At 41.9% G+C, this 24,175-nt stretch overlaps 1 protein-coding gene and 1 long non-coding RNA gene across 15 annotated transcripts; one reads left to right on the top strand and one right to left on the bottom strand.

Moving 5' to 3' along the window:
* Window positions 1-1,948: 1,948 nt before the first annotated feature.
* Window positions 1,949-2,766, bottom strand: LOC308382697. The gene is made up of 2 exons (XR_013969063.1): window positions 2,459-2,766; window positions 1,949-2,340 (listed from the first exon to the last, which is right to left on the bottom strand). It is a non-coding gene; the product is annotated as an uncharacterized lncRNA (long non-coding RNA).
* Window positions 2,767-3,331: 565 nt separating this feature from the next.
* On the top strand, window positions 3,332-22,840 carry LOC308382695 (cold shock domain-containing protein E1-like; the record flags this gene model as incomplete). Of its 14 annotated transcripts, none has more annotated exons than XM_080861082.1 (22): window positions 3,332-3,398; window positions 5,837-6,633; window positions 9,651-9,875; window positions 10,747-10,945; window positions 11,215-11,324; window positions 11,920-12,006; window positions 12,268-12,365; window positions 12,530-12,611; window positions 13,800-13,928; window positions 14,233-14,358; window positions 14,481-14,696; window positions 15,164-15,304; window positions 16,664-16,840; window positions 17,664-17,678; window positions 18,194-18,301; window positions 18,513-18,688; window positions 18,830-18,942; window positions 19,199-19,318; window positions 19,467-19,645; window positions 20,079-20,242; window positions 20,642-20,774; window positions 20,962-22,840. In XM_080861082.1, 20 exons carry the CDS (start codon window positions 9,681-9,683, stop codon window positions 21,007-21,009), a joined length of 2,616 nt encoding a protein of 871 aa, XP_080717208.1. In that variant the 3' UTR covers window positions 21,010-22,840. The 14 variants fall into 14 exon arrangements, with proteins under 14 accessions (XP_080717208.1, XP_080717216.1, XP_080717215.1 ...); XM_080861090.1 differs by having other exon boundaries at window positions 15,095-15,304; XM_080861089.1 differs by having other exon boundaries at window positions 11,920-12,018; window positions 15,095-15,304.
* Window positions 22,841-24,175: the final 1,335 nt, after the last annotated feature.

The raw sequence follows: 24,175 nt of genomic DNA, 5'->3' as shown, positions 1-24,175 counted from the left end.
ACTGTGCATATTAAACGTAGGCTTTGCGGCTAGGATAAAAGTGGCTAGCTGGAGCTTGATTACTGTCACTATTAAGCGTGCTCCTGTCCTCTCCGGGTTTTCAGTTATCTGCAACACCGTTTAAGCGCCACCAACAGGCGTGGGGGATGAACTACAGCGTATTCAATCTGATCGGCGGGGTTCACATGTGCACGCAAATTTGTCTTTACCCGGCTCCATCTGCACACAATTAAAGATTTGAGCCGTGTGAAAAATGAAGAACCCGGATTCACAGAATCTAGACACCGTGTGCACTGGGCCTAAATGAACTGGAAGCACTGAAAATCATCACTATAACTTACTGTCAAAAGGTATCAGATAGTAAACACCAAAGTATGCGGCATAGTTTGATTTCTCTTCATTTACTCTCCACTTCCTCTGTGGCTATGCTTTTTAAAATGAAATTGCTGCATTGCTTTAAACTTGTAAGTCTAAGATGTAACAATAAGGGTGCTTTTGAGGAGAGTATGTGGTAGGTATAAACAGTTTTAACCAAGTTATTGCATACTGTTAAATTTGAAGAGGGTCATAATTATTTAATGGTTCCTGATGCCAAAAATGATAAGGGGTTTATCCTGGTGGCATTCACATTTTACAACCACCCTCGTTTTGGGGTAGCTGACCAACAGATCAACTACAAAGGGAGGGTGGGTGTCAAAGCAATGAATCACTCAAATGTAGGTAAGAACAGTAGAATGTTGGGAAATGTTTTTGGTCAATGATGCAAATCCCTAGCTTTGCATCATTACCTTAATTCATTCTGAAGTAGCCTCACAATCTTTGAACTCTGCATAGCACACGTCCTGCAAGCTGCGGAGCGCAACTGCCACAGAGTTACTCAAAGTCTGAGCAGCCAGGGAGACCTTGATTGAGTTTATAAGGAGAAATAAAGAGGACATTAGAGCTACAAGATACAAACATCATCAAAGTGCGGCCCTCTATACATAAATCATCATGCAAAACATACCTTCATCCTCTGATTAGCAAAGGTCACATGCTTATCTGTGACTGTTGGCAGCATAGTCCACTTTTCTTTTGGACATTGTTCAGCTTAACTATGTAATTCCCATTGATACTCCCAGATATGCTTTTAATTGGGCTGTATGCCTCCAGAATCAGATTTATTTTTTCACTGCACACATCAACTGTAAATCACCATAGTCTGCAAAATTATGTAAATACAATCAAAATGTATAAAAATCAGTCAACAAGAGCCTATATGTAATAATGAGCATGTACCTACAACATATTGCGTGTCAGCTTTAGCATGTGGCAAGCATCCATCATAACAAAAACATTGTCATGGGTTACCGGATGTGGGAAATGGGTCTTCAAGGGTTCACATTTTTTCAATACATATGTGACATGTTTGTGTTTTTCATTAGCTACAAAGTTTTAGATAATATGGATTATATTGCGATTATATTGATAACATTATACATCATGTTTATAGGCTAAAATGTTTGCTGTTATGCCAAACATACTGTAATAATAAATAATAATCTGTGCATGTTCCCCAAAAGAATAAAAGTGTCAATCAGTTGAAAATGTAAACATTTCTATACCACTAGATAGAGGGAATGAAAATAACATGGCCATATATATAATTAATATGAGATTTCAAATAGGCCTAAATATAACTATGTCAGTCATTAGGTCAGTCTCTATAGTGATTCAAAGTTTGCCCTATCATCCGATTTTAGTATCTTTAATATTTCAAATTTCAATAGCACCACCTCCGATCTGAGACACCTGTTAACAGTTAAATACATATAAATAAATGTAGTCTGCTATGGTACTTTATACTTAATGTGTTGTGATTTAGTATTCCTGGTGGTGATTGTAAGGTTGAGTATATCGACTGAGAGATCATTCTTTCATGAGCAGAGCATGACACTGAATTGAAGTGTGATAGTAGGCAATTTGTTTTTTTATTCATTTGGTGACACAGAAATGGTTGAGGTATCATCCCTTTCCCATGGTTTTAACCTTCGTGACATTTGTGAGACTGTTGGTGTTTGCTGGCACGGCGTAATATCCAGTGTCTGAATCCCTGGGACTTCTTCGCCTTCTTGAATCAGACGGAAAACTTCTGCAAATGACAGACTGTCACTTCGCTCGCTTTGACAGGAGTCCGCAGAATCAAAAAGTACTTGTTCGCAGTCAGACTGCTCCATGGGTTTAGTGTCATGGTTTATGGCCTCCAAATGACGGGATTCCACGCAATCTGGTAGGCTTTCTTTGGAACCTAGACAGAGACTCCATTGTCTGAAACCCTCCAAGTCAACTGGCTCGACGAATCTGGGTTGAGGAAAAAACAACAACAAAAAAAGACATTCAAACGACAGAAGCCAAATTCCAGTCACCACATGAAATACATAAGAAACAGATTTGTACGCTATCTGAAGACTTACCATACCTGTTATAATAAAAGATTTTAAGCTTTAATATATTTTCTGTTGCTCTGCTCCCTGCTTGGATATTTCTTAAACCTTCTTGAAAACGGGCATTACCCTCGAAGTCATAAGAATTGAATCGGTCGTAGGCAGACTCCATTGAACTTGAGCTTTTTAGCTGTTGCTGCTGAGATGGTCTAACGCTTACAACGCCTCGGGTGGACACTCTGTTTTCTCCATTCCTTGTGGTTACAGTAAAAGAGTTGTAAAATACAACACAGCAACTATGGTTTGAAATGTCTAGTACAGACCAGAGCGATGGTACAGACCAAACAGAAACATATCCGCATCCGCCTACGTCAGACACACAAAATATCTGGACAGAAAATATTGTTGTGCCCCCTTGCGAACAAACGATGCAGTGGATCCTAGCAAAATGACTTAATCTGTAGACTTTTATTTACTAACCTATCACTTATAAGAACAATAAAGCTACGATTATATATTGTTCACAAATATTGTCTGTCAATTGTAGGCTACTACTGTTAAGCACACAAAAATGAACTGTTCATTCGTGAATGCTGTAAGGGCCTTTTGCGTTTAGTTATAGTTATTCATTTAAGACGGCTTAGTATCACCCTGCTTATGCCTCAGAAAACCAGTTACCAGAAGTAATTAAATTCCGTTCAAGAACAGAAAAATATGGAACTTGTAGAGCGAGTCAATCTGCAGTCAGGCTTATCTTCTGTTTTAAAGAATAACGGACTTCATTATAGACCATGCTGCTATAGTGACTTGTTTATTTATCATTCATTTGAACAACACAGAAAACATCCAGAAATGAATCCACGCATGCAACTCGCACAATTACAGGAAATATCGCGAGACGTCGCAGTCTCCCTCACTACGTAATGTGCCGTGCTGCTTATGGCGGCGCTGGTGACAGTGCTGAAAGCTGTTGGGGTGAGTTTTTGGTCATTTAATGGTTATAAATGTCGTTTCATATGTATTCCTAGGAAAGATTACTGTCAATTTGTCAATTATTTCTGTCTGTTTTAATGCGACAATGTGAAAATAACTTAATTTACCCAAGACGCGGAGGCCTGGGTGGGGGCAGTGTTTCCAGTGTTTCATTTCCCATCATAAATCAAGGCAATTGTATTAGATTTAGCCAGAGATTGTCAGTCGGTTTCGTCAAAAATAATTCTTATTTTCCCGGACATCTGAAGGACAACGTCGAACCGAACTGACTTCGTGGTCGAGACACGTTAGCTATCATGTTAGCTTAGCTTTTCTCTCTACGCTGTCTAGCATGTGAGCATAACTCTGATTGCTAGCAGGCTAAGTTAGCTCTTTAACCGGAGGTTTGAACCCCCTTTTTTGATTTCCTTTGTTGTTTGTGGTACGGATAGAGGTTTGAAATATTTGATGTGTAACGTTAGGTGTCAGATTCATTAACAAAAGTGGTAGTTAACGGCGTTTTCTTTGCCGTCGTATTCCAACAGAAATTCACACATGACAGTTTGTCACACTTTAATCCCCCGCATTGTAGGTAGCAGGCTAGGTTGGGCGCTAGGGCCCCAGACAACAGTTAGACATCAGCTAGCCTAGCGTGGTAAATCATGGTAAAGAAAATGTAGAGCCCTGGCGTTAACAAAGAGTGGAAACTAGCTAGGCCATGTTTTTTCCACCAGATTTTTAACAGATCAGGGTGGTATAACTTTTAATGTTAGTGATATTATTTGATGTCACTATGTTAATTATCTAACGTTAGGTGCTGCGTATTTTATAGACAGATCACCCGTTATTTGTGGTAACGTTAGCTAACTGTTAGCGAGCTAAAGTTAGTTAAATCGAACTGCTTTGCTCTTGGCTCTATCTGGGTTCACAAAGCCCCATACTGTACAGAGTAACAGTTGACAATTGGTTGCTGGCGGTGTTGAATTGATATTGACAACAAGTTCCGAGTTTGTTTGCACTTGCCTCACGTGTCATCGAAATTTACCAGCAATATGCATTGGCTTTCTATGATGAATCTGGCCATTTTTTACCTGCGTCTGGCGACATGCGAGTTATCTACTGTGAAGGATTTTTTTTTCATCCACTGTCAGCACTAAAAACATCCAATCCCGATTCGGTTCCTGTGGGCGGACTCGGAATGCGGCTGTTTTTTGACTGCGTCACGGGGAACTGGAAAACACGCGCTCTAAGGTTCCAACTCGATGCTGTTAGCTAAACATGTAAACGTAGTGACATCAATTTTTTAAAGTGTACGTTAAGTGTCAACCATATATCGATGCATGTTGTTCGCAAATGATAGTCAAACCTCGAGATTTGAAATTACAAGTTCAGTCTTTTGATGCGTAACGAAAAAGAATCTTTACAAATACCACCCAGACCTTTGCCCCACTTTAACTTGGATCCGGCTTAACATTTACCTTTCCCTTTCCCCGTGTCAACTAACACCACAACCCGAATTTTAAATGGAGCCTGATTTCAAGCAGCAGTTCTGGTCCATTTTCAAATTAAATTGTCAGTAATTTGGGCCTTCCATCAAGACAACCCCTAAATATTGTCAACATAATCTCATTGTGTTCATCCTGATAACTGTCAGCTTATATTCTTCGTAGCATTTATATAATGGAGACATTTGTGGTTTATTAAACCGTTTTAATTATGGAGATAGCTGGGCTTGGTTCTCCTTTAACACTCCATTCCCTGCTTGTGAAATTGACCCCCTTTCCATGGCCTTGTTTTTGAATGCCCATGAGCCTGGTGCTGTTGTGCAGCTATTGCAACACCATCAGGGTGTCATTTAACAGCTTTTTCTCTGAGTCAAATGTCTTCATGCCAGTTAGCAGAAAACAGGATTCATTGTGTGGTTCTATTAAATGAAGTTTACCAATCGCCAAAGATCTCTACACAGGACTGTTGTCGTACACACACACATTTAGTAAACAGCAAGCAGAGGGTGAGTGGTATATCAACAAGACGAAATTAAACAGTGGTCAGCAGCGAGCGGCAGGCCTCCATAAATACCCTCTCACGCTGGCTGGTATGCACATCTACTTGTTGATCTGTGGCCTAGCAGGGAGCATCCAGGCAGCTGGCCCTGCAAAACAGGGGCCTGTGCTCAAGCAAAAGGGGGCAGCTGTGCGCACTTTATTTTTAGGTGGGGGATTGTGGGTGAAGAACACAAGGGTTCTGTTCACACAATGGATGTTTTAATTTTGCTGTGAAGGACCTGTGGGAGTTGTGTTATTATTAGTTTGTGCCTCATATTTCATGTTCTTTTCTGTATGTACTTATTAACCTCAATGTCTGTGATTTCTAGTACTAGATAAGCTTGTGTAAGGTTGTCAGCTAATGCCTTTTTTTATTATTATTTCTTCCCTTTACAGTATGAAGTGAAACGGAACTGATTTTTGTACCACCTGAAACTGCTACTTCAAGTTCAGATCACACCGAAGTAACAATTAAAGGAAAAAACATCCCAAAAGTTAGCAAACCAACTCAGACGACCAAGGATAAGAACTTCACTTCACAACGGAAACGGGGAAAAAAACGAAGAAACCAGACAAAGTAACCAAAGATCTGTGACTAGAGAAGCCCCACAGAAACGAGAAGTTTAAGAAGACTACGAAGACAAAAAAAAAAAGAAAATAAATCCCGACAACGAACCTAAGCCACAGACAACAACCAACAAAAGCAAAATGCAAAGACTATACTAGATCTGAGACAAGAAGTTTGTGCCTACTCAACAGCTTTGACAAAGCACACGTCCCAACGCTGCCCCAAGCCCTTCTCATCCTCACCGTACCTCTGTCTCATCCAGAGAGCGGAGAGGGCTGCTGTCTGCTCGTTTTATCTTTCAGTTACCTCCTCTTTGTCCCTTCCTCATCTGCTCTCTCTCTCTCCTCTAGATCTGTTCATTTTTCTGTGGGAAGCTAGCTGCTGTCCCCACGTTTTGGCCTTTTATATATATTTTTTTTCTTTTTAATTCCTCCGCTTCTGAATTTTTTTTGTGTCTCTTTTTTTCGTGTCTTGTTTTTGCAACCCTTATTTGAACACGTGCCAGAAAACTTGACATAAGTGAGTGTGTGTGTGTGTGTGCACGCGTGTTTGAACAGAAACTCTGCAATAGCAGTGCCACGGTCGGTGTCCAAGACAGAACAACACAACAAGACCTCTACTCAAGGTATGTGTCCCTCCGTTTCCATTTCACCATCATTAGTCCTGCCAGCTGATGTGAGTGAGTGGACCATATGAGTCATTACTGACATCCTTCAAGCTTGTGTTCATTTGTTAAACAAAGTGCTGGAGTTCTGGACTCCAGTATGGTTCATTTAAATGCCCTCCCGCCTGGCACATGCAAGCCAACCTTTCTGTGACCTGAAGGTTTATTTTAATTTTTTTTTTTAATTTTTGCCAATTTAACGGGTTCCCGCCCTCATCTCAGGAGTATTCTAAAGTACCCCTTTGAATACTCCACCTCTAACCCTAGCACAATGTCACCAGTGCCCGATGATCGGTTGCAAATGTGATGCAAGAAGGATAAGAATTAATTAATCCTGTACAAGGAACCTTCAGATAGTAAGGTAGAAAGATTTGGACAGGCTGGTTATGTTACATGGAAGCGAAATTCAGTACATCCACTGGTCAGGCTTTCTCAAAAACGACTCTTTTCAAAGGAGTCCCATGTTCTGAACAGTCACCTTCCCATATGTGCATGGCCAGTGTCTGATTATGAATGCCAAGCAAAACAATAAAGTAACAAGACTGTGACTCAAAACAAAATCATATTGCACATGATGTTCCAGGGCATGACCTTGTGAGATTGCCGACCTAGATTCCTTGAGTATTGCTCGAGTAGACATACTCAAAACAAGATATAAAGTGCAAACACATTCTGTTTAAACCAGTAAATGTCCTCCTCACCAGGGCTGATCAAGGGGGAACCCTGTTTTATGTTTTAATTGCATTTTTCAAAGGTGGTCACAGTTGTTGATTTAATGACAGACCCACTGATTATATAAATGTGGAGCAGTGATATGTGTCTGGATTTTGGTACAAAATATATATACCATAAGTCAATTACGGTGATTGAGTTGGCTTAATGTATGTCAAACATTCAAGTTGGAAATGAACTGAATTAACTGTTAATGCCCAGTCTATAGTAAAGTGCCTCAAGGGGACAGGCATGTCGAACACTGTATGTCAGGGGACAACCACAGATGAATTTGGCTTAAATGTGGGTTGGAAGCATTTACAGGATGGTTGAAGTTTGGATTATTAGGATCAATATAAAATACAGAATGATGACCTACTAAAGTGTACTGCCCTTCCCAAGATGAGGGAATGTTGTGAAGAAATGGTCATGCCTCTCTCTGGTTTGCCAACATTTCTGAAAGTTGTCCCCAGACATTAGTGCTGAGTGTTTCATTTGAAAAAATGATGTGCAGTCAAGATAAAGAGTGATGGGTAATTATTTATTGTTAATTGTCCCATTCTGAGCTTCATAACAGTGTGTTAACTGTAGTCATCTTATACCTCAGAGGAACCCACGGCCCATTCCTGTGACTGTTCCGCTTTGCTCAATGGCTATTCTTGTTGCCTCCCCCTTTCCCCACCCTTTTTATTTGTGACCCCCCTCCTCCCTTTCCCCTTCCCTCTTCACCTTTGCAGAAATCCAGAGGTGTGGCCTTGGCTGGTCAGGTGAAAAAAAAGAAAAACGGAAAAAAAGAAAAACTAACCAATTGAAATTCTAGTGAAAAAAAGAGTGAAAAGTCACATCTTGGCACCCTAAGTGAACAAGCCATCCAGTTAAAAAAAACAAGAGGTGGAGAGGCCTGAAGTTAATGGAACAATATGGGCAGTCCTTGGAAAGGCTTTGTTGAGTTTACCTTGCCTGCGTCTCCGCCCACTGCATTTGTTAGTGCCGACCTGAGCAACTCCCCCGTCGGACTCAGCCTGTCCCCGTATGGCCGATCCGTAAGTTTCACTTCCCACCCGAACCCCCCCCTCCCCACCCTTACCGTCCCCCCTACCTCTCAACCTCCCTACCGTCCTCCCTCCTGCCATCCAACACTCCGTCACTTCTTCCGCCCTCTTCCCTTCCGCTGCTCTTGTCTGGCCTAACCTCTCCATCCCACTGGGCTCAGAGACTGGCCTCGGCTCAGCAGAAAGCTCCGGATTGGAACGGATGTGCTAGGGCAAACAGTAAACAATAACCACACAGTTTATTTTGGTGCCCCGACAAGCATAGAATAGAATGGTAAGAATTTGGGCCGCCTCATATTTGGGGGAGTATGGTAATGATTTTCATGGCTGGGTGTATGTGTGTGTTTATTGCCCATAGTTCATTTAGAGAGGACTATTAGAATGGGTAAAATTTGTAATTAAAAAAAATTGTGTTGGGGAACTTGGACGAAATTTAACTTTAAAGTCTCAAAGCCTCAGGTAGCTCATCAAAAAAATATCCTAGCTTTGTTGTGGTGGAGGCATACAAATTACTAAGACAGGGAGGGTTTTTGTTTTAAATTGATGTAAAAAAAGATTGACGTTCTTGAATTTCAAGAAGGGGTTTTTACTGAGCGCACATGGTCGATGCTGGTCTAGGCCCTTTCACCTTACCACCTCTTCTCTAGTTGGTCCTAGCAGGTGGCCTCTCTCTTGTCCTCAACATTTGTTTTAGTTACACCTAGGGTGTAATTTCAGGAATGTTGTTTTTTTGTTCGTTCTGTCTGTCATTCTTTCTCGATTCCCCATGACCCCCATTAACCCTCTTCTCCATCTTAGCCATCCTTGCAAATGAGAGTGGATCAACCGGCAATTCTTTCACCTCCATCTGAGTAGAGCCTGATCAGTCTGTGTGTCTTTTCTTCTGTGGTTGTATAAGTTGTAGAGGTTACAGAAAGATCAGAAAGACTTTTTTTTTTTTGTTTGTTTGTTATCGCATCACTGTTGTTTGCTACCTCTGGTGGATCAGTAGAATAATGTTGTTGAATTGAAAGCTGGGCGACTAGTTCCTTATAAGTCAGAGGTTGTGGTCATCACCCAAAACTTCCCCTAATGTCACATAGTGGGAATAAAGGATCCACTGCGTGACCTGCTTGATTTTTTTCATTTTGGATGGTAAACCATCCAGTCCTGAGTTACCCCCCTGTGTAAAAGTATAAGGCCCTGTAAAGTGACCGCTTTGCCCCAACTTGACAGTGCCTTTCAGAACTAGCCCCACTCTTGAAGATGGAGCGAGGGTCTTCTGAACCACCCGCATCCCGTTCTACTTCCCATGCCACGGCAGCCCCCGTCACCCCTGCCCCTGCCACGGCAATGCCCACCACCCCCATGCACATCCCCCGCTCTGCCTCTATGTCCTGTCATACCCCCCGGGCAGCAGGGGGCAAAAAGCGTCAGCGGACCCCCGCGTTCCCAAGATCAGTAAGTGGGCATGAGGTCGGAGGTCTGAATTGCCTCCCAGACACACTGAAGAGTGCCCTCTCCTAACAGTTTGGGTTTTGACTGGTTGCTAACCGCATGTGTTCCACCCAAAGATTTGGATCGGTTGAAGGGTAACATTTGTTCTCTTAGCTGGCCAATGGTGTGAAAAGGCATTGTGATTGCAAGGTGTGGTGTTCAATTGGACTTGTGCCCTCTCATGGTAAACTTGATGTTCATTCTTTCTCTCTTGCTGATGTATTTAATTGGACAGGTGTTTTGGTTTTTGCATGTCTCGTTTACCCCCTAATGGAAAACAATTGTTTGGATCGTTTTTTTGCTAACAGTAATATACAGCTCTAACGATAACCCATGCATGTCAAACAATGGATGAATTTGTGGTGAACGCACTAGAACTGCGTGGTGTGGTATGTTTTGTTGGGTGATGGCGGATGAGCTGATTCGACATGAAGACGTATGAAAGGGTAGCCAGCTGTGTTTGCATTGTTTATGACCTGGGGCAGACAGACAGTACTGGAAATCTCTGGTTGGCTCGGCGGATGGGTCAGTCAATCAAGTGTTAACCTTGTTTTGTACGAGCAGATTTTGTGATGCCTTTTTTTTTTTTGTGATTATTTGTTTGTAGTATACTTGGACCATTGTAGGTGCAATACCACAGTGTTGCCCAGGGGAAGATCCTTAACCCTCATTTTATCCGTTAACATTTATGAGAGATCCTCGTTAAATGTTTTTTTCATTTGGTCATATCCACTCATACCGTTGGAACTTCTTAATTTGAAAATTAACTAGTGAACATGCCTCAGCACCTAATGTCCAACATCTCACCATTCTTCCCCCTCCCTTGTTTGAACAGATGAGCTTTGATCCAAGCTTGCTTCACAACAATGGCCACACTGCCTTTGCTAATGGCTCCGGGGTCGGCATCAGGGAGACTGGGGTGGTGGAGAAGCTGTTGACCTCGTACGGCTTCATCCAGTGCTCTGAGCGCCAGGCCCGACTCTTCTTCCACTGCTCCCAATATAACGGCAACTTGCAGGAGCTCAAGATAGGAGGTGAGGGGGCTTGACTGAAGTGGGGTGTGTCTTGTGGTGTTTTGTTTTTGTTTGTTTATTTCATATGAAACATGGAGCATCTTCTTATTGTGATTTTAAATATTTCGTTGTTGTTCAACTAAATGTACTTTGAGTGTGTGATGGGTCAGTCCATGGTTTTGCAAGTCGTAGAGGTAAGGAGTGACATCCATGGCAATTACACTTTAGACATACGTCCTCTTAAAACACTTTGTTTTCTTCCCTTTTGTCTCCCCCCGTCCCTCTTCCAGATGATGTGGAGTTTGAGGTGTCGCTTGACAAGCGCACTGGCAAGCCCATTGCTGTGAAGCTAGTAAAGATCAAGCCTGAGGTGCTGCCCGAGGAGCGCATCTCTGGGCAGGTGGGGCCTGACTTGCACGCCTCTCCCATTACTAAGCTGCATGGTTATATACATCCAGTTAAGGAACACATTTTACTCTTGGTTCTGTTTTATGTGTTTTGTCCTGTCCGTGTTTATATGTATGTGGAGTGCGTGTGTTTGTCTGGTGGGTTTGTTTGGTTGATCGTTCAGGCTCATTGTAAATCTTTTTTTTTTTTTTGTTAAATTTAAAAAAAATAATAATAATTTAATTGACAGATCTAGACAAAAACCCCAAAATTCATATGGCTAATTTATGCGCTCTATATGTGCAGTAACCTGAACAGGCTTTACAATGGGCCAGACTGTCTTGGACCTTTGTTTTTATGTTCTGTCTCACTTGGGGCTTTGCATGGTTTTTTGATTTAAGCAAATTCACATGGCATCAAATTTGGATATCAGTGTGGAGCGTAAGACAATCATATCAAGCTCATCAAGTGGCATTTGTTCATGTTGTGTTGCGTTATCACTTTGTCCTTGTTTGTATTTTTCATATTTTTACTTTTTTACATTAGTCCATGTGCTTCTGTGCGGCCTCTAACCCATTTATTCCTGTGTGGTGGTTTGTGGTCTGTAGGTAGTCTCAGCCATACCCACTCACCTAGATGGCAAGTCCGCACCAGGCCAGCTGCCCACTGGCAGTGTGTGTTATGAGAGGAATGGGGTGAGTGTCCGGGTGAGGATCCAGTGTCCGTGTTATGAATTCACTCGCATGGATGATGACATTACTCCACATAATGTCTCTTGGATTACTTGCACATAGCAAATATTTATTTGTAGATGCATGTTGGGAATTCTGGGGACTTAGATGGTTATTTCATATAATTAGATGATCTTTTACCAGGGAAGTTTCAGAATTTTTCTTTTAATAAACCACAAGCCTGAAGTTTTGGTGCTTATTTGTGTGTGTGCCTGCACCCCATAGGAGGTGTTCTACCTGACATACACACCTGATGATGTGGAGGGAAACATACACCTGGATACTGGAGACAAAGTCAGCTTTTACATGGAGACCAATAAACAGTATGTTTGGGATACATCCACTCAGTCTTTCACCTTTTTGCCTCTAGGATAATCTATCCATTAATTAATCTGTCGATCAGTTTGCCTGTTAATCAATCTGATCCATCATTCAATACTCATTGGGGAAGACCACACTCTGACCCAGCGCGTCTCTGTGTTTGCAGTAATGGTGCAGTCAGCGCTCGTAACATTGTTCTGGTCAAGAAGAAACAAATGAGGTGCCAGGGAGTCGTCTGTGCTACTAAGGTAAAAGTCTTGTTTGCATCCACATTCATGTAGCATTAAATGATGTAGCTGTAGTGCCATGTATTCAACCACCCTGATGGTCACCGCCAAGTACAAAAGATCGCCCAGATGTAAATTGCATTTATTAAAAATATATATAAAAAAACAAACTGCGTACTTGCATAGGTATTCAAACCCCTGAGCTTTTGGATTTCAGAGTAAGGCAGATGATGGATCATTCACACATGATAGAGGTGGCACTTATTTGACCATCGCATTATAATTGGGTGGTTTAAAAAGAGATCTGCCTATGGGTATGAAAACAACTTTGTCTAAAGGTTGTCAGCCAGGTTGTGAAATAACAAGAAATAAAGATCAAGACAAGATCATTCAAATGTATAAGTGAGTGAAAGACTCCTAGAAAATATCTGTTTTGTTGTCCACTTGAACACCCCTTGTTACCCAGATGCTTTGTAGAAAGGTTTGTCCCTCAAACCAAGCATCTGAAATTCGTGCAAGGCTTGTACATTTAAAGTTACAGACTCAACTGCATCCCAGCAAATGATTGGGTGATTAAGGATTCAAAATTCTATAGCTCATGGCGGTGTCAACAAGAATGGTTACTGGTTCGCATGCTGTGGAGCTGCTCTAAGATGCCCAAATTGTATGAAGTGAAGTACTTGGACTCCATCCTCCATACTGCCCCAGGCTCTTTATTCTTTGGCATTCGTCTACCACAGAAGATCCCCAGCTAGGCCTGAGGCAGAAGGGAGTCCTCCTGCTGTTATAATGAGTCAGAAATGACTAATTTAACAGTGGAGGCAGGACCAAGCCCCCTCACTTGAGGAATGGCAGATATTGTTGAGCAGGTTCGCCACGTATAAAATAACTTTTACAGGCTAGCAGAAGGTTGACTACCTGCATAATTGGTTGAAATTTTTAGATTATGGAAATACCTCACCAAAGTTACGTCATGTCTGGATGCTCAAGCACCACTCCAACAGCCCTTAATATTTTTTCTTTTTGTTTGGCTGTTTTGTATTTCATCATTGCCATCCCATCATTGTTTCTTTAGTAATACTGCTGTACTACAACAAATTTCTGTATGTGCATGCATACATTGCTCTCAAATCAGTAAAATACCATAACAAAATATTTGATTACTATCCCTTGTCAATAACTATTTATTTTTTTCACCCGACTTTCCAGGAAGCGTTTGGTTTTATCGAGCGAGGAGACGTGGTGAAGGAGATCTTCTTCCACTACAGCGAGTTCAAGGGAGACCTAGAAGCACTGCAAGCTGGGGATGATGTGGAGTTCACCATCAAAGAGAGAAATGTACGGGAGGGTGTGCCTAGATGTGGTGTCTGTGCAGTTACCTTGCCTGTTCCAATAGCTCTAGCTCCTGTGGCTAGAGCTAGACACTAGAAACACGAGCATGAATCTGATTCTCTCTGAACTCTCGAAGCTCTTGTATTGCAAATATATGAATTAAGACTTCAATTAATTAAAATATAGTCACCTAATGAAGCATTCTTTCTGTAACTGCTATATCTGTCTGCATGTTTGTATAGAACATTTTCTTTCAGTTTTCCTCAGCCTTCTGTAAACACTGAATTCCATTCTGTAATGTCGTCCCCAGGGGAAGGAGGTGGCCACCGATGTGAGACTGCTACCTCAGGGAACAGTCATCTTTGAAGACATAAGCATCGAGCACTTTGACGGAACCGTCGCTAAAGTTATACCCAAGGTCCCCACCAAGAATCAGGTGTGAATCAGATATCCTGTTAACCACAGTGGCCACTAGGCACTATCGGTATCACCACTGTCGTGTTGCGTGACACTATTGCTTTCAAATAAATGGCTAACGTTTGTATTCTAATTCTGCAGAATGATCCATTGCCTGGACGTATAAGTGCTAGAGTCAACTTCACCGAAAAGGAGCTTCCATTTGGGGAGAAAGACACCAAGTCCAAGGTGACCCTTCTGGATGGTGATCATGTGCGTTTCAACATCTCCGTGGACCGCAGAGACAAGCTGGAAAGGGCCACTAACATCGAGATCCTCCCCGACACCTTCCACTTCACCAAGGAGGCAAGAGAGATGGTAAGCTCTTTCCCCATAATCTACACTGCAAAAAATGCTTTTCTAACCTAGTGTTATTACTCTTATATTGAGATGAAAAATCTAGTTGGTCTTGTTTCTAGCTAAATTGTACTTACCTAGTGCTTTCTTGGTAAGGTTATTTTTACCTATTTCAAGCAAATATTACTTATTTTAAGAAATCTTAACAAGCCAAATTTGCTTAACGCACTGGCAGCCAAATTTGCTTGTAGCAAAATCCTGCTTAAATATGTAATGATTTGTCTTAAATCTAGAGGGGCATTTTTTGCAGTGTACCATATCTGCCTGGATCAAAAGCAGTCAAACAATTATTTTTTTTATTATTTTGTTAAGTTTAAACTGGATTGATTGCTGTAAAGATACATTTTTGTGACTCATAGAGTTGTAGTGCCCTGAAAGCTACTGATGCTAGAGGGCCGTGTTGTGGTACCTCTCCCTTGGCCACACAGGGCGTGATTGCTGCCATGCGGGACGGCTTTGGCTTCATCAAGTGTGTGGACCGGGACGCTCGGATGTTCTTCCACTTCAGCGAGGTGCTGGAGGAGAGCCCACTGCACATCTCTGACGAAGTGGAGTTCACCGTTGTGCCCGTGAGTCAGCTTGATTGAAGTATTGCCCAGTCCCACAGGACATCCATCATCCCTCTGAGTTCAGTGACGCTAGCTCAAGTACACACGTCTCAGCTAATGAATCCCTTCAGGGGGAATCTGTGCCAGAGCCAGGTGTATTTGATCATGCTCCTACTTCAGAGGGGATGGATATCCAGGGGCACCCTTCATGTTGGCCATGTCACGTACATGGTTCTTGCACATGAAGGGCCTGTGTGGTACTTTGTTTGTCAGCACGACTATACACGCGCACCATATTGCATCCATTGAAAAATGAAACCCATCAGTCATTTGTAGACAGGGTTCAGTTATCAGATGACAGATGGGTTTCATCAAGTGAGCCCATGCTTGGTTGGAGCAAAAACCTACAGCTACATACTGGCAAGATCACCTGCGTCAGTGTCTGGGATGCACCATGTTGCACCATGCCCCAAGCTGCTTTTTTTTAAAGAGGGCCTATTATGCTTGTTTTCAATGTTCATATTTTATTTTGGGGGGGGGTCTACTTAAATATTAACATGCTTCAATGTTCCTGAAACATAATATTCGACTCATACAGTACATCTCTCTTCACCCTCTGTCTAAAATGATCTGTTAGAGCTCCTGTGTCTTCCAGTGAGCCCAGTGTGCTCTGATTGGTCAGTCAGGCAGGCAGTAAAGATTGTGTTACGAGATTGCATCATCTTGTAACAAAGGTACATGGCTGGAATTTTAACGAGGCATCTCAGGCAGCTGAGAAAGTAGTTTCTTTGGGAGAGTACTACTCCCTCTGTCATGTACTTTGGGTTTTGTAACTTTGCAGACAGTTTACATGCTCAAAAAGTCATACAACACTAAAGGAAAGGGGAAAAATCCCTTTGGATCCTCTGAGTGTTTCACCATCACTTCGTGTGTAGAGTAGAGTGACGATTAAGAGATTACTGAGCGTCCTGGCAGGTGAGATACTTAAGTTGCTGCCCATCGACCTGACAGACAATGTCTTACAGATGCCTTTGATGCAGTTGACATGTTTACGGTCTCATATCTTGGCAGGAAGAGGTCAGGCCAGGCAGTGAGGAGCTTGCAAATAAGGTAAGCAAGTCTGCAAGGCTATATGTTGAGAGTAAGAGCTTGAAACCAGGTATTCTACAGTGAGACAGTTGGATGGCATTGCTTAAGCCAGGTAAGAAATAAGGCAATAATTTACGCAGCAGGGTTCACTCAAGATGCCTTTCCACAGCAAAACAAAATCATGGTAATTTAATGAGTAGTTTGGTTCCATTAGGTGAATGCATGTCTAAGGTAGCCAGCAGTGGGGGGAACTCTGAAACTGAGCGGCGTTTCCTGTGCGGGTTCTTGCAGGACATGTTGTCTGCCCAGCGGAACCATGCCGTGCGGATCAAGAAGCTACCCAAGGGCACCGTGTCCTTCCACGTCCAGTCTGAGCAGCGCTTCGTGGGACAGGTGGAGAAGGAGGCCACGCCAGCCACGTCCTCCTTCGCCAACAAGAACGCCAGTCCTAGCAAGGTCAAGGAGAAGGTGAGGGGGTGTAACAAGGGAGAGGTATTAGAATATGATGGGCATATGATGACCCTCTGCAGGTCTGTGTTTTTGTTTATTTGAAATTATTTTTTTTATTATTATTTTTTTATTTTTTTTTTTATTTTTAAAGCAAGCCTTTTTCTTGTTCACTTTGTTTTGTGTGTGTTGTGTGCGAGTCATGCTGACGAGGGCATCTTTCTGTTAGCTTTTCAAAGGATCAGCTTTTTATTTTGAAAAGGTAGAATCTTTTGACTCCTTGTGGATTCAAATAATTAAGATAGTGCAGGCTCTTTTTCTTTTTTTTTTCTTTCTACACCGCTCCTCGGTCTTCTAATACTTTTTACTTTATTTTTATTTCCTTTCCTCCTTGGGTCTATCTTCTCTGCTCCATTAGAAAAAAGACAAGGTAGGATGCCTTTCTGTGCATGCTGTTACCACCGCTTCATTGGTCAGGCTATTTATTGGAATATATGTTAAGGTTTTTTGTTTGTTTGTTTTTTGGTTACATTTATTTGTATTCAATATTTCGTAGAAGTACAGGAGCAAGCAGACTTAAAACCAAAAAAAAAATCATAAACAGGACCTGGTATTAACGCTGTTTAGGGTGAACATAAAACTACTGCCTTTATTATTATGTTGTGTTAAAAAAAAAAAAAAAAAAAAAGTTAACCCTTTGCCAAGTATTTTTCGTCTGGCACATCCACCACCATAGTGCTGTTACAGACACACTCTTGTAGTAAGCGCATGGTTGTCAATACAGACCAGCATTGTTTAAATGCTCCACACCCTAATATCCCATCTTTCTATTTTTTTTCTTAAGGGTAAAGTAGACAAGGTAATTGCCCTGTGAGTGTGTGCCAGGCTCATATGTGCTGTGATGCGCTCTCACAGCAGGGATGGTGGCATGGTTATAGCTACACTAATTGGAATGCCCTGTGTAGTTGCAAACCACTGTGTGATTTGTAACATGCAATACATTTACACTAATAATTCCTGTACAAAGATGCCACGAATTTGTGTTCAAATGAAATTGAATCTGGTAACTAGAGAAAAACATTTCAGCTTTTACTAATGGTGTGTGTGCGTGAAGAGATGGTTTAACTGTGTGAACAATATTTCCCGGGAACCCTCTAAAGCTGTCAGTGTTCACAGACAGTCATGGCTAACCCATACTCACGGATCACTTTCAGCCATCTGAACACAAGCTGGCTGCTCACCAACACCACTCTGACAAGCCTGTAAACACCAGAAGGGAAGAGTTTGCTTTCTGGCAGAGCTCGAGACCATCTTTGATGTTTCCCCAACACGCTGCTGACTCTGAAACGTAGTTGTGGTGTCTCTTTTTGTCAGGATGCTGAGGAAGGTCTTGTCGCTTATGAAGACTGCGGCGTGAAGCTGACTGTGACGTACCATATCAAAGACCTAGAGGGAGCTGCGGTCCCTCAGATAGGAGACAAGGTAGGAAACATTAGTTCAACATCAAGAAAGTGTGTTATCAGTGCTATACGGTTGCAATTTTGTAGCTGCTTTATAATGTCAAGGGACCAGCAGCGATGTATGAGTATCCAGAATAGTATCTATTCAATTAATTTCAAAGCTTGTGGAACATTTTTAAGGTATAACCTATCGCAATGTCTTAATTTCTGTGTTGGGTTGAATTCTCTTGCAGGTGGAGTTTAGCATAAGTGAAGTGAAGCGGACCGGCCTGCAGAGCGCCGTCTCCATCAAGATCCTCAACCGCTCCGTCAACTCCAAGAGACTGCTCGGGTTCGTCGCCACACTCAAGGACAACTTCGGCTTCATCGAGACGGCCAATCATGACCAGGAGATCTTCTTCCATTACAGGTAGGCAAACTCGTGAACAAATGGAAATGAACAGTTGCTGATGAAGTTTACCATTTGTTTAGACATATCAAGTGTAGGTGTTGGCTTAGTGGAGTTTTGACGGTTGTCTTCCTGGTTGTAATGCTGGTTCTGTGTGCGCAGTGAGGTGTGTGGAGACGTGGACAGCTTGGAACTGGGTGATACGGTGGAATACACGCTGTCCAAGGGGAAAGGAAACAAAGTCAGTGCTGAGAAGGTCACCAAAATGGCTCCTGGTAAGGAAAGATCAGAGCTCGTGGCTCTTTTTCTTCCTGCACGGTCACTGTCCCACAATCACACCTGTGCCTTGCACTCTCTCTCCCTTCTATTGTTCTCTGTTTAACTCCTCTATTATCTCCCACACATCTTCTTACCTTATCGATGGCTTTGTATCTGGATTAATAACTTTTTTTCACTGTTTATATCCTGCGACGTGTTTTTTTTGTTTTGAGTTCATGCCTTTGATGAGCTCTTGTCGTTCTGCCTTCACAGTGAATGGTATTGGGGAGGATGTGGGGACAACAGTGTCACTGGGTAAAGTGACTCGCCCCTTGCGAAGTGTGGACCCATCTCAGACAGAATACCAGGGGCTTATTGAGGTCACAGAGGAAGGTAAAAGATCACTCTAATGCATCTCACTTCCTAATATAATAACAACTGTACATTTAGTTTGAAAAGCCTTTTGCCTCAGGCATTTAACAACCCAAAAATGATAGAACTGTGCTGAAACTTTGCTGTCTCCTGACTCTCTCTCTCCAAGGTGCCACTAAGGGCCAGAGCTACCCCTTTGGCATTGTCAGCATGGCCAGCAAGGCAGACTGTCTGCAGAAAGGAGAGATGGTGAAATTCCAGCTCTGTACCATCACCCAGACTGGGCAGAAGATGGCCTGCCACATTATCCCTCAGCGCCGAGCTCTAGTGGAGAGCGTTAAAGATCAGGTACAGGAGATCTTTACACTCTCCAAATTCAGTGTTTGTGTGTTTCTGAGGGCATGTGTGTGCCAAAATGTAATGTGTATGCAAATCAGTACATTATATCAAGTTACCACATTCATTGTAATAACCCTGATGTGCAGTGGGAACAGCTATGTTTTTGGTGAAGGCAACGGTCCAATTCTGCATATTAATCCAATTCTGCATAATTGCTTGTAGCAGGGGTTTTCAACTGGTTTTGACCCAGAGACCACCACTCTGATTAGAAAGTAGTTTGCGGACCCCCTGCAATGCTGTTTCGGTCCACCAGGAGGCCACAGACCCCCAGTTAAAAACCCTGGCTTATAGGAACTGCTATTTTATGTGAGGAAGCTGAACTATTTTGTTTGGCGGGGGCTTTTTCTAATGTTGTGTTTGTGTGTTCTGTTGTCTCTTGCAGTTTGGCTTCATCACGTACGAGGTGGGCGAGAGCAAGAAGCTCTTCTTCCACGTGAAGGAGGTCCAGGACGGACTGGAGCTACAGACGGGAGACGAGGTGGAGTTCTCGGTCATCCTCAACCAGCGCACCGGCAAATGCAGCGCCTGCAACGTGCGCAGAGTCAGGTGAGGGACTGTCAGGGAGAGGTCCAGTGGATGTTTGTATCTATTTATTTTTTGTTGGTGGTTGTGAGTTATGGTAATTTAGTGTTAATCTTGATTTTAAAGCCTTTCAGCTAGAAGTTTAAGGCAGCGATGTGATATGTGAGGGTTTGGTTTTAAAGCTGTAGTGTAATCAGCCCTTTTAACTTGCCGTACAGTTTTGAGATCAGTATGAAGGTGATAACAATAGTAATTTAAAGCATACGTTCTGTCTATATGATATACAATAACATTTTAATTCAGTACCTTGATAATTGGATTTGATAATGGATTGATTGAATTTATGACTGAACGAGTAGATGAAGGGATAGATGGTTGTATTGTTGACCCTGAGTGCTGATTGGTCTGTGTTCACTAAAACAGCGAGGGCCCAAAACCAGTAGCCACGCCCCGTCCTGAGCGCCTGGTGAACCGCCTGAAGAGCATCACCTTGGACGACACCAGTGCCCCACGCCTAGTCATCCTTAGGCAGCCCCGTGGACCTGACAGTTCAAAGGTAACACGCACATGCATTCACGCAGCAAAGTGGAGTAAATCCCAGTAAGGGTGAACTCTGTGTCAAACTTTTTTGGTTTTTAGTTGGAGTTAGTTGGAGTTCAAACGGTGCCTTAGCTGTGACTGTGTGTATTTTGAAATGAGTCTGAAAGCCCTTAACCCTGTGCGTTTGTCTGTTTTTCTATTAGGGCTTCAGTGTTGAGAGGAAGGCACGTCAGCCTGGCGTCATGGACTGAGGACTGTTTGCCCCACCACTACACACCCCTCCCAACCAATAGCATAGGAGAGGAACAATCGGGCTATGGACAGGGTCTGGGTTGGCAGCCATTTATATATAGTGTCTGTATACATATACCCTCTGTCTCTCACATACACATGCATACATATACACTCGCTCCCACATACGTACCCGCACGCACACATACACACATTCACGCAGACCACACCACCCTGACATATTTGCAAACATACTCTACAGATGCTTGGCATATTATTGGCATGCATAACACCTCTCCCTGTCCTGTCATTGCAGCCCAATCCTCTCCATATTATGATCCTCCCCCCTCCTCCCCATTCCTTAGCCTCCCCTCTCTTAAGTGTGGTCTACTAGCAAACTGCAGAGCTTATTACTGTGCTCTAATGAGGATATTCAGTTCTGAGTGTGTGTGTGTGTGTGTGTGTGTGCCTGTGTGTGTTTGGGTGTGCGTGAGTGTGTTTGATTTGTGGACGTGGTGTGTTAGAAATGTTGAGGGGTATGACATGTGAAGGGAGACCTGTCTCTTGAGATGAAAGAACGAAAGAAAAGACCAACTGTTCTGCGTGGGGTTCTGCTCCCTCTGTGATTTCTGGGTGATCTAGTCTCCTCTGGTGATGTGTTCTTCTCAACCTAAACTCATCTGATTCCATGTGTGGAAATCTGCACCTGCTAAAACCTGTCAGTTATATGTGCGTGTGTGTGTGTGCGTGTGTGTGTGTGTTTGATAAAGATATAGAATCATCCTTTTTCTCTTTCCTCCTTTCTTTATTTTTTTCCTCTCTTTATTTTTTTTTTTCACCTGTAACTAATCTCCCATGTTTGGGTGTTTTCATAGATCAATCAAAGCAAAGCGATTGTGCGTGAGATTCTATGCATAGGAAGCGGCGTTTTCCCTGCTCAGTTTTTAGAGCAGTTTTTAACACCCCCCTGATCCTTGTCAACTTTGACCCCTGACCTGGAAACACTGTGTCATGAGGTCAACGCTCATGTTTGTTGTTTTGTAAACAATGTGAATGATTTATTTTGAATTATTATTATTATTATTATTATTATATACATTTTAGTTTTTTTTTTTTCTCCACCATTTCAAGTTTGGTTTGAGTTTCTGATTTTGGTTGGATTTCTGGAACCTTTTGATGCCTTTAGGTATTCCCAGGCTTCCCTGTCCAGACCTTCCTCTCCCAGGTGCAGAATTCCAAATGGCATCCTTTTATTCATCAGTACTTTTATACGATGTACTTTTTTTTTTCTTTTTTTTTCCTTTGCACATCTTTCTCTGTTCTATTTAAACTCAAAAATGTCTGCTTATGAAATAACTAAAATAAGAATAAGGTGCCTAAAATTATAAATGAAACAACAAAAAAATTAGATATATCCTCAAACCCCAGCCAACCGCCAAAAAAAAAAAAAAAATCAATCATAGGATGGCTTCTGTTTTCAGTAGAAATAATACAAGTATGCACTCTGGTTGGTCAAACATATACTGTACGTAATGTGTGCTTTCGCTTAGTGGGAGATTAAAACATCACAACATGACGATTATAATGAGGAGTAACGAAAAGGAATGGGTGACTGAAGATCAGATAGAAAATACACACCAAAATCATAAGGATTTGAATTAGTGTGGTTTAAAAGGCATTGGTGGGGATTTGCTGTGCTTCAGAAGACACATGGAGCTGTCTGACTGTCAGTTGAATTTCAGCTGGAGCATGTTAAGCTCCAGTTTAACTGCATATGGGGTCTCCCCTATATACTTTTGTTAATGGTCTTGAATGAAAAAAATTGAAATAAACGTTTTATGAAAATGAAAATGTGTCGTCAGTGCCGTTGATATATGGGTTTCCAGTTGAGCTAGAAAACAGTATAGCAGCCGGATCCTTCAGAGGCCTAGTTAGGGGGGTGTTTTTTTTTTTTTTCTCATCCAGCCTCGTACAAATAAGTCACACTGCTTCGACACAGATGATTACAGGTGTGTGTTTATGGTAATCATTTGTTTAGAACTCACAAAGCTAAGTTTATTAATTATTGAAATGGAAGACATGCATGGTTAGGTACAAGTTCATGTAACTGTTTTCTTTAACATGCGAAAGTGTGGTAGGCTAATGCGGAAAATCAAGGATATTACAGTTAACAATTCATTCTCTTCAATACAATTTATAGCTATACAAACCATTGGAGCAATGCTAGCAAACTGAATGATTTATATGGAAAGCGTGCATGTGTAAATGTATCCATCAAGGGCAAAGACATTTGGGAAAATATATCAGCTTGCACCTGTAGTGGTAATAGAGGAAGTATAGTGACCCTATTCTGGTCAATGCCGATTGGTTAAAGGCAACCACTTCAACCAACACCAACTGCAAACAATCCCAAATGGAGCGCGGCCAGACCCTATCTGTCCACAAAGTATTTGAGTAGTTATACCAGGCTAGTATTGACAGGATTTCATTCTGAAAATATATATATTATAAAAAATTAATTTTATATTACACCGGATGAAATTAGTGGCTCCAGGTGTCTGCTTATGCATTGCTATGTCATGATTATCTCCTAAGCTAACCTATTGCACTAATCAGAGATCACACTTCACTATGATATGCCGCAGGTTATGCCAGGAATATTTATATTAAGTACAATTTCACTTTTTACTCTATTGTTCTTTTAATAGTCTCTTTAAAAGTACAGTCAGTGGGAATTCCTTTTTGATATAGGCAAAAAAATGGGGTATATAGACATCCAGAGCAAAAGGTGTTCTCAACCTAGACTGCCAGTTTTTCTGAGGAGCCATGAACCCCTGTAGTCCAGGCAAAATAGCGTTTTACGACAGACTAATTGTAATAGAATTTTTTTGAGCATAGATCATTTCTATGAGGTGTCCAGAACAACATAATAAAAGTCCTAAGAAATCCAAGTTGAGGAAATATGTTTAATTCTCATCAATCTGAGATGTGTGCTAATAATGCATGGTAAAAATATGCCTCAAAATTTAAATTTTTTCCTTTACTCCTATCAAAATGAAACTTTACACAATGAAAGTACCCATGAAAAGTAACATTTTTTGTATTACAAGTTTCTTTTGAAATTAATTTGAATATGCACATGAGCTCCACACTTATTGAATATGTCCATAGGCAGAAACACCATTC

Source organism: Sprattus sprattus, assembly GCF_963457725.1.
Source record: "Sprattus sprattus genome assembly, contig: scaffold_152, whole genome shotgun sequence".
Lineage (NCBI taxonomy): Eukaryota > Metazoa > Chordata > Actinopteri > Clupeiformes > Clupeidae > Sprattus > Sprattus sprattus.
Note: the sequence above shows the minus strand (reverse complement) of the source record. Positions and strands in the feature narration are given on the sequence as shown.